Genomic DNA, 14,816 nt, shown 5'->3' with positions numbered 1-14,816 from the left:
AAACATGACCATGTAAACGCGATCACTTTGGCAAGCCGTCTCATGACGTCACTCCAAGACGACTTGACCATGTAAATGGGCATATTACGCATTTTATGGTATGCGTTTCAAATTGTTGCTAAATGCATTTCCAAATGCCTAATTCGTAAAACAAGTCAATCAGTGCCCGTGATTTCTATGAGTCATCACCGCCCATAAAGGATGTCAAAAAAAGTAAGCCGAAATTCAAAGATGGTTCGGAGGAATAACTATTTGTTCACTGGAATCATGGGGTAAACCCGTCTTTTTAGTAGTTAGTGCCGAGCAGGTCACCATGTTTAAGGGGTATAATTTAACGAGGGGCGCCCAAAATTATTTCGCCGAAATTAAGTTGAGTCGATTTCAATTCACCATCGAGTCAACTCCAAGTAAATGAGTCGAGCTCGAGTCATTGGGTTCACTGTTCAGCGTTGAGTTCGAACTGGTCCAATCGGCTTTTCCAACTATTCTAAGTTATATAGGATGGCTCACATTCATAATGTTGTACATTTCCTCAGTCCCAACAGTTTCCTGCCCTATTTTCCAAGTACCAATACTGATAGATCAAATACCAAAAATTCGGTGACTTTGCTATTATTCGGAGTTATAATGTAATATCTGTAATGTACTTGCTAATTGTAGTTAAATAAAATTCACCGTGTTACTTCTACTTCAACTCGACTACCGACGCCAACTAACTACTCGGACCCCCTCAATTTCAATAGTGATCTCTGAAATGAACCCACCAAAACGAAACCATACGATATATTCTGACACGCGAGCAGCAATAATAAATAGGACATAAAACACGACATAATTCAGACTTTTCTCTCCAATAGGTATTAGTTCCTAAGGAATGAATTTCTGAGTCCCCACCATAAAACCAGACTTGGACAATTAAAAAATTTCCAGCTTTTTCAACTCTTATTCCTATTATAATTATGGCTACACAATTTCTTTCAAATTAGATTAGAATTACAGCCAGGTTTTTCGAAAGTCGATTAGAATTATATCTAGTTTTTATTTTAAATAAAATTAGAATTATTGTGTTAGTGACAACTTGGGCAATGAATATAAGTTCCGTTCATATTAACTCATATTTGATTCTCATAAGCAAATGAAACAAAGAATGGCAAATGACATGTTTCGCGAACTAGAAAATTTCCAGCTTTTCCAAATGGTATAATTACAGCTACACACTTTTGGGAAATTGGACTAGAATTGGAATTACTGCTATTTTTTTCTCGAAATTAAAATTACGACCATTTTTTTAAAGTTTAGAATTACTTGATTCGTGAAAACTTGGACATGGAATGAGGTCCACTTTATATCAAATATGACTCCAGTACCATAAGCATGAAAATGACAGATGTCGGTACGGTAAGCTTGGCTCGTTTCGCACGATTCAGTTCTGTAGCATTTTCAGGAAACCAGAAATTAGATAAGAATTGAAATTTGAGCATATAAACATTCCAGAAAATAGATTAGAATTAGAGCTAAGAAAGATTTTACCAATTATATTAGAATTAGATAGCCGGCATTTCGCACAAATTAGTCAAATTAAACAACTTCAATTATCTAATTGTCCAAGTCTGCATAAAACACACCGATGTTGTCAATATCAATCGGCTTTTACGTTATCAGTATTCAAGTCGTCCCATTCTCCGTCCCACGAATCTTGTCTGCCTGTCTGTGCCTCGTCGGCGGGCAAGTCTTCGTTGAGCCAAGCCTCCAAATGATCATCATCATCATTGGTGGCCATGGCGAGCTTAGAATTTCTCTCAATATGATTGTTTGTAGTTGTATCAGTCGCGTCGTCGTTGAGCCAAGCTTCCAAGTCCCAGTCTGATGATTTTTTAGTTGCGGTCGCTTTGCTGGGTTTCGTCAGCTCGTCAAATTCCAAGGGGGGAGGGGCTTGAGTTCCGTATTTCGTCTGTGACTTCACAGTGGGACTGGGTACTTCATCAACTGTCTCCCAGAATTCCTCTTCGTTTTCCCTGCAAGATATTTTCAGCAGTCTTACATTGAGCAGTTAGTCGCTAACATAAGGGACCATTACTGAGTTCAGGCTAGGAACTAGGAAAACTTGCAGCGTTCCCATATTAAATAAGTCTTAGAATGATAGCTGAACTGTTGTTTTTTTTCAAATTAGATTACAATTAGAACAGCTTTGAAATTGAATTGTAACATTTTCAGGATATCTTCAACCAGGCGTATCGTACACCCAGGGCGTACCAAAATTTTAAAAGGGTGCACCACTCAGATGAGGTGTACCAGATCCCTAGTAAAACGGACCAATGACAAACTATCACATTAAATAGGCAAGTCTATGCTTCAGAACATGTTGGCCGGGTGTGCAATATCATATCATGTTCATATCAACTGTACCTAGCTTGTAAATTACATTCCTTTTGTGATGTCATATGCAAATGCTTCTCATAAATTAATCGTTGTTCAAGGACTTATTTGTAACTTTCGGAGTAGAACAGGATGGAGTTGACATGTTTTTGGCTTGCGATATCTGTCTATAAGGATTCTTGAGGAAACCGCCGCTCAGAATGAATTGGTAACTTCCAGCAAGATGCTTATAAATAGCGCAGTGTACGTAATTGCAGGGGCGTAGCCAGGGTGTATTGCGGTCGAGTTTGAGAACCACTGTGCTAATGGTGGTCCGGTAACCCGGAGCCCGGATTTGATTAGCATTTAGCATTTCCAATATATCCTTATTTCAACGGGCCGGAGGTGGCTAACCTGCAGACGTACGGTCGCATGCAGCCATTAAATAACATAATTAGGCAGCCCTATACACATGATTAAATCCGCGTACGTTGGCAGCCGTCAATATGCAATTTGAATCAACGAATTGGTTCTCCAACCTTTGAGAGATTTTAATTAAACTTGAAATTTTTTTTCACGCTTGCCACGATTCAGGGTGACTTGGATTTTTCGTTTCTAATATCATAGTGGGTGCAACGATAGCGTACCATCGTTGTTTAGAAGTACCAAGCCATGCGTGTGATCCTGATGTAAGCCATGCTCTTGGTCTGCTGTGTTTCTTATTTAATTGGCATATTTAGTAATTGTTTACCTTTCTACAGACATAACTAGTAATTAGGATCAATGATGTTAGTGTAGGATTGTTGCCGAAATGAATTGGTAAGATTTGCATTGTTAGATAGGACACAGTAGGCTAGTATTGATTCTGTTTTTGTGTAACTTTTAGTTCACCGTATCACTTCCGTATTTCCACTGCTATAAGAAGATTCATGCGCCTTGGCTTTAGTCAACGAATATATTAAGGATATACAAGTGTGGATTTGGTTGTGGTACGCGTTGACTACCGGAAGCCTTGCTACGTAATTCGAGTTTGATCTTGAAGAGCGGTAACAGTGGGATCTGAGCCCCACAGCACAAATGCGAACCGGAGAGTAAAATGATGCACACCATACATAAACCAGGGGTGTGCAATAGGGCTGTTCAAAAATAACTTTTTTATCCCGATTCAAGCCGGTCACCTCTTAAATCGTCAGGTTACAGTAGAAAACCTTGCTCACCAAATTTCACTCGATTCCAACCAGTAAAGGCCTCCGCAGACCCAATTAAAAATTTTAAATTATTATGGAAAATTAAAAAAAAAAATTCCAAATTTTTCTGCCAACCCCATTAAATTGTTGAGCTGTCTTCAAAGACGTTGCAAAACGAATTTGAGTCAATTCCGACCAGTAGAAGCGGAGTTATGTGAGTTTTCCGATGATAATCTTCGGATTATCCTTGATCGGTGATAATCCGCGATTTCTCAACGAAAAACTTACATAACTCCGCTTCTACTGGTCGGAATTGACTCAAATTTGTTTTGCAACGTCTTTGAAGACAGCTCAACAATTTAATGGGGTTGGCAGAAAAATTTGGAAATTTTTTTTTTAAATTTTACATAATAAATTAAAAATTTTAATTGGATCTACGGAGTCCTATACTTGTTAGAATGGAACCAAATTTGGTGTGCAGCGTTTTTAAGGGTAACCTGACAATTTAATCAGTGAATGGCTGGAATCTGAAAAAAAAAGTTATATTTGAACAGCCCTAGTGTGCAATTATTTTACTCCGCGGGCCAAATGAGGAATAGAAAAATCGTTGGCAGGCCAAGTGAAAATTTTTTAGCTATATTCTCCGTATTTTAATTTTATTTCCTGATTACATTATTAGTAAATGATGCTCAGTGAATGTATTGATATTAGGTAATGCGAAATTAACGGTTAAATAAAAATATATATATTTGCCGTCATGATTGGAAACAATTTTAAGCATGATACATTTTTAACTCTCTTTAAACCCCTATCCACGTTCTTCTATTAAGACTTTAAAACAGTGATTCTCAAGCCTTTTTAGGCACGCTTCCATTCACGATAGTGGAAAATTTCGCGCCCACTTATCATATATCACAAAATATCAAAAATTGCTACCATAATGCTAGCAATTCTAGCGAATAGTTTGATGGCATGGAAGGTTCTGGCTGTTGATGAGCGAATTCTGAAATATCAAAGTTGGACATTACACAGAGCAAATACGCTATGGTGGATGTGAGTCGCGCGGCTCACATTAAACTTCGTCTTTGCGCCACCCTCCTGATGTTTTCGCGCACCCTTGTTCCGAGAACCACTGCACCGAAATGCATATGCAATCGTTAAAAGCTTGTTTTCTTGGTCGCTGCCTTCCCAGCAGTGTACAGCCTAAATAGCCTGTATGTTGAGCGAAGCTTGCAGTTATTCTGAACTTCACCCTCCCTTGATCAAGTGTTTCGTGTTTTTGTCATAAGACCGACTTTAATTGAAATCCTTAATCTCGGCGACATGCTCGGCAAAAACTAAAAGGACAGGTTTAGGCTACCCGAGACTCCAGTATACAAATATTTAGTGCTCTGAAGTCTAAACCTAAAACTTCTTTTGAATTTCAGTTTTCGACTTCCATTTTTGGCACGCCCGTTAATTGTTTATGGGTGATAGATATGATGAGTCTTGAGTCATATATATAGTAATCGCGAGCACTGATTGACTTGATTTGGAATTGGGGGTTTGGAAACGTATCACGTAACAATTAGAAACACGTACCGTATAATGCGTAATGTTACAATGACAAAAGAGAAGGTATGAACTAAACTATATGGAAAGAGTGATTTCTTGTGACTTCAATTGCTACTTATACTTTGTCCCATTGCCTTTATTTTGAATCTGGATTACGCATGCGAGGTACATAGGCAGCGTAATCATGGCATATTAATGAACCGGCTTCAAAGTAAACGAATTTCCTGTTCATTTGATACAGTCTATGGTTTTAGTCATTCAAAAAAGCAAGTTTTATGTTTTGAATTCCAAGCAATCCTTCGAGGGCCGCACAGAATAGCTTCACGGGCCACATTTGGCCCACGGGCTGCACTTTGCCCAGGTCTGCCATAAAAAATACCAAGTATCGGAATCTTGTGTGTCTCACAGATGAAGGTTATTCCCGTACGTTTGGGCGATTCCAATACATGTTTCGATATGCCTATAATCCCGATGGGCGGTCAAAAAAGCAACATTCAACGAAGTGATTAATAAAAACTGAATAAATACTTGACAGTAATATATGAAACAACCATCATTAATGACAAAATTAATTTTCCAGATGGAAAATTTTTCGAGGCTAGAAAGGGAATCCAGATAACTTTTTCTAGTATTTATACTCGCAATTTTGGTACCTACCTAGATAGTTAGCCTGCGGGGTGTGCTGCTGATACAATTAAAAACTTCTGTACCCAAGGTATATCTCAAGACATCATAACACCAAAAGTGCGGAGTTTCTAGTGGTCAACTTAACATAAGTATAAGACGTCCAGATTGGCTTTGAAGAGACATGCGGCCGTATGCTATATACGGAATCGAAGTACAGCCGTGAATAGCAAAAAGGTTGAAAACCCCTGGATTAGGTTTACTATACGGAGTCAGTGTGTTATGTGGTCAGGAGTGTACGAGTTTCGAGTAAACGTTAGAAGGGTGTACCACGATGAAAAGGGTTGAAGAGCACTGGACTGGACAAATACAGAAACGTACGGTTGTGATTGTTCACTTTTTCCACCTTGCAGCGCGGAACTGATGTTCTGGAAACCCGTTTTGCTGTAGGACGATATCTGATCAAGAGCGATATGAATAATTAACTGGGTTTGATGGCAAAATACTAAAAATACTTTGTTCGCCCACGAGGAGACGCTGGTCGTTAAGTCTTCTACGATTTTTCCCTCTTTCACTTTTTCCTGGGTGGGTTTCACCACTTTTTCGTTCATTTTTGAACCGAGATCAGAGGCAGCCGCAGAAGCCTGAGCTCCGAGCTTTGCCGCCTGCAATGCATACAGAGTGGTGTTTACTCTCAAAGAATGCCGTTGTGAAGATCGATTTATTACAGCCAAAAAGTAATCAATTGAATTATTATCCTGCCGAACACCTGCGGCCTGTGGAGAAAATTTTTTTTCCCGTGATGAAGTGTCACTACTAGGCGGCTATATTGTCAACATTGACATAATAGGTAAACCACATAGAGAATGCATGCGCGATTGCAATCTTACGTTTTCTTTGGCCACAGTTGCCGCGGACGCCGTCCATTTGGCTGCTGTTTGCCAGCCCAGACTCAACGAAGTCATGGCCCCAGCAAGAATATCATCCTCCTTTTTGTGCGCAGAAGAACCACCCCCGAATCCAACATACTTTGACCCTGGAAAACAGAGATAATTCAAAAAAATATCCAGTTTTCCAAAATTAGATTAGATTTAGAATTAACAACACAGTTTTTCCATATTAGATTACAATCAGAATTGTAGCTATACATTAATTTTTAAATTTAGATTAAAATTGGACTTGGCTATAGTTTTGTCCACTATTAAAATTAGAATTAGCCACACGGTTGTTCCAAATAAGATTACAATTAGAATTGTAGCTGACCGTTTTTTTTCCAAGTTATAGAATTATAATGATAGCTATACAGTTTTCCAAGTTAGATGAGACCTAGAACAGGGGTGGCCAACCTGCAGCCGTAGAAGGAAATTTAATCGGCCGTGGACATGTAGTTCAATTAGTATGTGTTGGCGGCCGTCGACATGCAATTTGAATTTACGAATTGACTCCAGATTTCTCAATAGATTTTAATAGATCTTGAAATTTTCCTCGCGCTGTGCGCAAAGATACGTGATTACATTTTTGATTTTAATATAGTAGGACCCTTTGCAATTAGAACCCTACATTACAGATTCGAACAGCAGAGGAAAATGATGCGTACCATCATATAGAAATACCAACCTCGGATTTGTGTACTCCTCAGTATACCTACTATCCTGATGGGAGGTCAAAAATAACAGCATGCAACAAAGTGACCAATAACAATTGGCCCACCCAAAGATGCATCATTTATAACTTGTCCTAAATTTTCGAAAACACCCCCTCAATGAACTCTACTGGCGAATCTGATTTCTTCCATGGGCTGAGAAAGGACAAATGTTTGATGGCATAGGCGCCGAACCAGGGTATGCAAGGCACGCCACGCATACCTAGACATTTTATTAGGTATGCGGCATACCTAGAATTCGGTTTGGCATGTATCAGCATGAACCCTTATTGTGTGATTTAGAACGAATGGCAATGTATTTCCGTTTACGACTTTACCTGCTGCCGTTTATGTGAGCGAGGTAACCGGTTGCGCGCGGCCAATTAGCGAGATTCCTCTGTGCACAGCACAATGTAACGCGACGCGATCTTCCGCTGAGATGATCGCGAAATTATGTCATTGATTGCCGTGCGCTCAACAATCATCGCTTGGGACACTTGCCTGATTTATCGCGTCTCCAACAAGCCTAGTTTCACTCGCTTGAACAATCACATCAGCAGTAGGCCCGGTGCGAACTGTACCATCGCTGCCTGCACTATCGCATCTGCAACAGGCCTGGTACGAAAGATATCATCGCTGGCCAACTATCGCGTCTCGAGCCTAGCATGCGCTGGCTCCGATCTCTTGATGGCTTGGTGACAATGCCGTTAGGTGTTTGCTGATTAGCGATTGTAATTAAAGAGTCCAGACCCAGAACATGACCAGTGACCACTCGCGATTTCGGTGCCTATAGCAAACCTTTATGATCAAATAGATTAGTCCGGAGTTCACCAGAAATGGACATAGACACTCTAACATGGGCATTTGGCGTCCAGCTACTTTATTACGACTATGCCCTAGAATGCCACCGTAGGCAAACTGAGTAGTCGAAATGTGGCCGTCAATGGCAAAAAGGTTGGCCACCCCTGACCTAAAATGATAGGTACACAGTTTTTTGAAATTAGATTACAATTACAATTGTAATTGTAGTTATGAGTTTCTTCCATACTAGATTCCAATTAGAGTTAGCCACAGTTTTTCCATACAGCAGGGCCTACTAGATTAGAATTAGCTACACAGTTTTACCAAATAACATTGAAAGTAGATTGTAGCTCTACAGTTTTTTTTCAAAATTGGATTCAATTCAATGAAATTCCGATTTACGAAGAAATACAATAATCAAGTTCTTTCAAAGTGCGATATCAACTTGATGTCATAAGCCAACTGGTAATAATCAGCCGGGCAATATTTAACTTAGCCCCAGCCCCGTCTACTCACCCGAGTCTGTGTTTTGTGAGACTGGCGTCGAATCGCTATCGAGCCAAGACTCAAAATCACCGAAGTCTTTTGCCGACGTGTCGTTGGCGCGGCTAAGGGATTGACCCGAAAATCTAAATTAGGAGGTTATTGATCGATTCAGAATGCTTGGCCCCTGGAATTTTAATGGACCATATTCAGCAAACCTTGGCGTTGTGACGAGTGCCCCGCCTGATTTTGGAGCGACATATTTCTGTGCCTCTGACGTATCTTCATCCCATTCGTCGCCGCGTGATTCAGTTGAAACCTACATATTGATTTTGGACGGATCGATGTCAAGTTAACCGAGGGCAGATTGCAATCAATATCCAGTCAAATTAAAGGATGAGAAAACGGTGACAGATGTCGATAGTTGACAGAACTGTAATATTTGAAGAAACTATAGACTGTAAACGTGGAATGGCAACGACCGATTTTGCAGCTTCGCTGAAGATTTACTCAGACATATTTTGCGGCAGCTACTGTAGGATTTCTGGCAATCCAAAAGTTGTCTTTCAGAGCTCATTAGTTACTGAATCTGGTCGATCGAAAGCCACTGTCACACTGACTCCGAAAATGTGAATGAAAATATGATCAGGCACTGAACCGCTTAGAATTCGCCCTCCAAGTCTGAATTGTCTGAATTATCGGCATTGTCCGAACAATCGGAGAGCCGCAATGGGTCATTGTTTTGCGGTCATCTGATTGTTCCGAACAATGCATATTTTAGATGTTAAGGGTGATTTTTCATCTAAGTACGGAGCCTGACCGTATTTTGGTTGATATTTTCGGAATCAGTGCAACAGTAGCTTTCGATCAAGACCAGATTCAGTAACTAATGAGCTCTGAAAGACAACTTTTGGATTGCCAGAAATACAACAGTAGCTGCCGCAAAATATGTCTGAGTAAAGCTTCAGCGAAGCTGCAAAATCGGTCGTTGCCATTCCATTTTTACATTCTATAGTGAAACGATGTATGAAGTTCTTTTCAATTCTCTACAAGTTGCTGTCGATTGCCCGTGACGAGTGTCTGCCGTAAATATTACGGTTTATTTCAAAATGAATATTATTCAATTGTATACGACGTTGAAAATATTTTTTTTCTAAATTTACTGGCTACCCCGTGAAAATTTAGGATTTCAAATAGTATTTACGGTGGGTGGATCTATATTGAATAAGTACATAATTTGCCACCATAAATACTATATTTTTTCAAATAGGCCTACAATATTTTATACTCAAATAACCTCGCTTCTACTGGTTGGAATTGAGCCAAATTTGGTGTGCATCGTTTTTCAACACAATCAAACAATTTTAAATAATTTGAAAATATTGATGTTTTTATTAAATAAATCCAAAACTATTTCTTATATAGCAATGCCTTTATAGGTTTGAATTGTGCGGAGTTTTTTAGGCAACCTGATCATTTTATCAAGTACCGTGGCCAGTAAGACTTGAAAAAAAAGGTTTGAACAGCCCTATTGTGTAGGCCCCCCCTAATCCTAGTCTCTTTAGTAGGGTCACCATGTTTTGGAATCGAGAAAGGAGGAGACTTTTTCAAAATTTTCTGACTTACGATACTGGAGCGAAGTCCGGAAAAGATGGTAAATTTACCACGAAATCGGGGTTGGTTGACTAAAAAAAGGTCAACTTTCTCAAAATACAGTTTTTCCGTCACCTTTTCCGTTGGTTGACTATATAAAAAGGCCGTCGCCAATGTTTGAACTTTGAACTACAAATTTTTTGTTTGGTGTCACTTATGCCCATTTTCGCTCGAATCTAACCATAATGTTATCTCTAAAAGCTGTAAAGGAGGACGAATTGCAAAATGGAGAACATTTAGGACATTTTGAAAAATTTAAAAAAAAGGAGGACGTATGGTAACCCCACTCTTTAGGATCTTGAATTTTCACTCACTTTGTCGCGTAGTAACGCCGCCGTTTTGCTGTTGTACTTCTCAAGTAAGTCCCATTCATCCCGGTAATCGTTGTGGCTTTTGAAAAAATCCAGCACCCTGTTGTTGCCGCCCACCTACGTGACAAAAAGATGTGCCTTCAGAAACGCAATGCATTGCAAGCGAAATCGATATTAGGGCGGAGAGTTTAAAAGATGTTCTCACTCGCACCAGGCAAAGTAGCAATAAGAGAACAGGCCTGTACAAACTACTGCATGGTCAACTAGAACTACTCACTTTTCAAAACTCGCAAGTGGAACTACATCTATCAAAACGACAACCAACGGTTTCGAAAAGTTCGCAACCAACCCGAAAGTAACAACCGATCATGCAAACTACTGAATTGCAACGAGCTAAGAAATACTGGATACGAAATTGGCATTTCGAAAGTATGTGGTTTTGACCCAAAAAATCGCCGCTTGCTTGGCTAAGTCGCGTTTTGAAGAGATAACTGCCGTTGGCATAATCCTTACAGAAATGAGAAGTCTGTCACAGAGGAAAACGCACCTTCATTTTTTCCAATTCCGAATCTTTCCACTTATCCATGGTCGTCGACCGAACGAAACTCAGATGAACTCCGAGCCCTCGGTGCCGTCCGGAGCACTCCAAACATATCCAGATGCCGTATGTCACAGAAACCCATTGAGGATTGAGAGCCCCACATTCAAAGCAGCTCTAAAATCGATCAACAAGTATTTGAATAGCGGTATACAATCAGTTAAGGTGGCAGAAAGTCATAAGATGTAACGCAAAATACATGAAGCATAATTGTCTAATAACCAGGGCCAGCATGAGGATTTCAGGACTCAAAACAGAACCGGGTGTTAATCCAACGATCCTAATCAATTCGAGAGAAGATTATTTTCTAGTACTGAAAAGGTCCGCTCCCTGCTACCAAGAGGCAAGTTATCAACATCTTAACAACGATTGTTAACATCACCAGATGCGGCCAGTCTCAAGCGCAGGTCGAGACCAAAGCACTCATAATCGCCCACCTTGTTGCCGTGCTGAGTTTTCAGCTCTTTCAGAACGCGCCTCGTCCTCGGACTCGCCATCGTCGTCAAACAAACCTGACCAAAACGCCTCAACAAGAAAACAATCGATATCAGCTGGAGCGCCAGCGGTTTTGTGACGTGTGCTTTTCAATTGTAAGGGTGGAGCCCAATTCTTCTCCTCAACTAAGTACTGCTTAAATGCGAATCTCCACTCAACTAAAAATCGATTGGTACTCAGCGTTGAGTGCGCGCCAATTCTCTCTACTCAGTTAAGTATCGATTTCCAGACGTCGTTTTCCGAGATAGCGTTGCCAGATTTTTTTCGCCTTCGACCGGACACGCGTGAACGACTTTGTCATGACAACACGACGCTATCGTCCCTATTTCGTCACAAACCTACAAAGTAGACGCAGTTCTCACTGATTTATCTAAATGCAATGAATACCCTCAGCCGATCCACACTCTTTGAAGATGACCCAATAGAATTATATAGATCCTTGAAGATGCCCGAAACGTTCCTATGCCCCACAGAAGTATATTTGCAAGACGCTACAAACCCATTCGAAATATATGAAGATAAGTTTCACAGCAGGCGAACACGTAAGTGCAGACCTGATAGAACAAAATAAATGCATCTATATCGTGAAAACAAATTGAAAAATTAACAGATTTTCTGGATTTCTTTCCAATTCTCTCTGAACCATTCACTTTGCCCCTCTATCATTCAAATTCCCGAAGTACCCATACCCACCCGACATTCTCTCCCTTAATTATTCAGTATTTCTTGTTTCCAATAGCTTATTGCTGCTATCGTCTAAATTGGCTTGAAGTCATAGCGACTCCATCCCAACACTGATATTACCATGCAGGAATTCTCTATCAGCTGATCGAGGTTCATGCTAGGGGTCTGTTCAAGATGCTTCGTCTATTTAATTGTGGGAAGAGCATGCGTAACATTGATAATGATCGTTAAGTTATATTTTTCATCTGAAAAAGTCACACACAATGTAGAATGCGATAAGACACAATGCGATGTAATGAGCAGATATGAGGATATCGAACGACACGCAGTTGCGATCTTTTTTTATACTGACATCCACCTCGGCGGCTCGGCCTAGAGTGCCCGATGTCACAGTTCTTTTCGATGTTGATCTTTCTGAAGCCACGGCCCTTTCTAGTTCTTTCCATTCCTTGTGAGTGCTTTCTTTCGTCGGGTCTTTTTCTGGGCTTTTTTTGTGGCCGTAAGAACGGCGACGGCGGGGGATGCTAGCGCATGGAGACTGCAGAGGTTACCATTCCGGTATACCGAGATGCCGTACGACAAGAAGTCGAAAGGGTACAGAAGATAATTGCAAATGCAATTATAAACACAACATCCGTCCAAGCGCCACTGATGTCATTCGCTCAGCAGAACCTCACATCACGAAATACCTATATCAGCTATATACGACAGTACCGGTACTACGGTATTTGGCGGGTGTTGCCTGCAGTTGGCTGCTCGACCGTGAAAATTGACACTTAAGTCTGGTGGTGCGCTGACTTAGATTTGAGTGCCGATCTGAACGCATTTGAGTGTGAGTATACTTTTTGGCGTGAGTTGAGTAACGAAATCGTTGCTGAGTAGAGCATCGCTACTCAGCAGAGAAATTGGGCTCCACCCTAAGCCGCTCTTTATCATTTGAAGCGCTGTCGTTCACCGCTGGCTGCTTGAGAATGAACGGTCGGTAAACATCACATCACATTTGATGTGATACGAATGTCCCAAAAACGGATCCAAAGCGACCGCGAGCACGAACAAGACCACAGCGTGTCTGAAGCTGATCCGCTCTTCATGCCGCTTCCTTTTCTACGCTTTTCTTTACGTCGCCGAACGCCGGTGGCCGGTAAATTGCTGAACCAGTGTTGATGATGAAAACGTCATTGTGACGCGCGCCGTCGACAATCGTACGTTGTCAGCAGAGCGCGCGAACCCCTCGGGCATTTCAGATGGCTTTGCTCAAATATCTACGTGCGCTGATTTGTTGACGCGACAATCGAGAGACAATGGGCGACATAAAACGGGCGGGCAGGGATTGTTGACAGACAATAGCGATCGGTGTACGTTACGAGCGAACATTGTTGTGCGATAAACCGATCGCGTTTCAACGATGCCGATTAAGCGGCGACTGATTAGGAATCGACTTTTGAGCGCAGTTTTAGGCACGTGATGCAAATCCCGGATTAGCGAATGCCTAATCAACGTTAACCTTACGTATTTGTTCTGCAGTGCTAGAGCTTGAGCGACCTCCGTAGATTGGCAGCAATTATCCTCTGCGAGGTTTCAGCCTCCCAGAAACATCCGACGGATTTCAATACAAAGCGAAAATTTCCGGCGGCAATATTTGCCGAACGCTGCCAGAGTCAATATTTCTCTTGCGCTTGGAATCGAACAATAGCGGGAAATCGACGATCTTTTCATTGTATCGCATCTCGGACGGAACGATCAACAATTAAAATCAACTCGACTAATGAAATTATCGGATTTCAATCATAATTACCATTGTCATTCCAAAACAATTCGCGCGATCGCAGGCAAAGGTCGTTTCTATCTGCGCGCAGACAATCGTTGGTAAAATATCCATTGGACGCCTTTTCAACGAACAGCGATAGCGGGGCCTCGTCCTTGTTAACTTAGAACAGAGATATCAGAGTGGGGCGTCTGTCTAAAAAATGGGCAGCTTTTATTTGCAGATTAGAATTACAGTGATAGCTAGACAGGTTTCTCCAAGGTTTGTGTTACAAATATCATGACAGCTAGATGTTTCATCCCATACCATTGGAATTCGAGTTACCGACTGTGGGGCGGCGATTTATAAAACGGTCATTAATAGTTGCAACGATGATCGATTTGTTTCGCTAGTTTCGATTTATATAGTGCAGGTCAGTCACGTGGAGAGGTGGACAGCTAGATAATTACAGCTTTTGCATATTACATAACAATTAAACTTATAGCTACACAGCTTTTATTCGAAACTAGACTAGATTTACAGCTACACAGCACAGCACGGTTTATTGCGAATTCAATTGCAATACAATTACAATAATAGCTACACAGTTGGTTCAAATTAGACTTGAATTAGGATTTCCAATTTTTTATCTAATTAAACTACAGTTACAATTGTAGCTACAAAT

The 14,816-nt window shown here is 40.8% G+C and overlaps 1 protein-coding gene across 1 annotated transcript; it reads right to left on the bottom strand.

The window, feature by feature from the left end:
- Positions 1-770: 770 nt before the first annotated feature.
- On the bottom strand, positions 771-11,737 carry LOC145447672 (ADP-ribosylation factor GTPase-activating protein 1-like). Its single transcript, XM_080325929.1, has 9 exons — positions 11,646-11,737; positions 11,158-11,325; positions 10,614-10,727; positions 8,865-8,965; positions 8,680-8,792; positions 6,611-6,756; positions 6,236-6,385; positions 6,102-6,178; positions 771-2,015 (listed from the first exon to the last, which is right to left on the bottom strand). Exons 1-9 carry the CDS (start codon positions 11,703-11,705, stop codon positions 1,640-1,642), a joined length of 1,305 nt encoding a protein of 434 aa, XP_080182055.1. The 5' UTR covers positions 11,706-11,737; the 3' UTR covers positions 771-1,639.
- Between the last annotated feature and the right edge of the window lie 3,079 nt (positions 11,738-14,816).

Source organism: Botryllus schlosseri, chromosome 10 (assembly GCF_051294905.1).
Source record: "Botryllus schlosseri isolate E-star chromosome 10, Bs_hap1, whole genome shotgun sequence".
NCBI classification, from domain to species: domain Eukaryota; kingdom Metazoa; phylum Chordata; class Ascidiacea; order Stolidobranchia; family Styelidae; genus Botryllus; species Botryllus schlosseri.
Note: the sequence above shows the minus strand (reverse complement) of the source record. Positions and strands in the feature narration are given on the sequence as shown.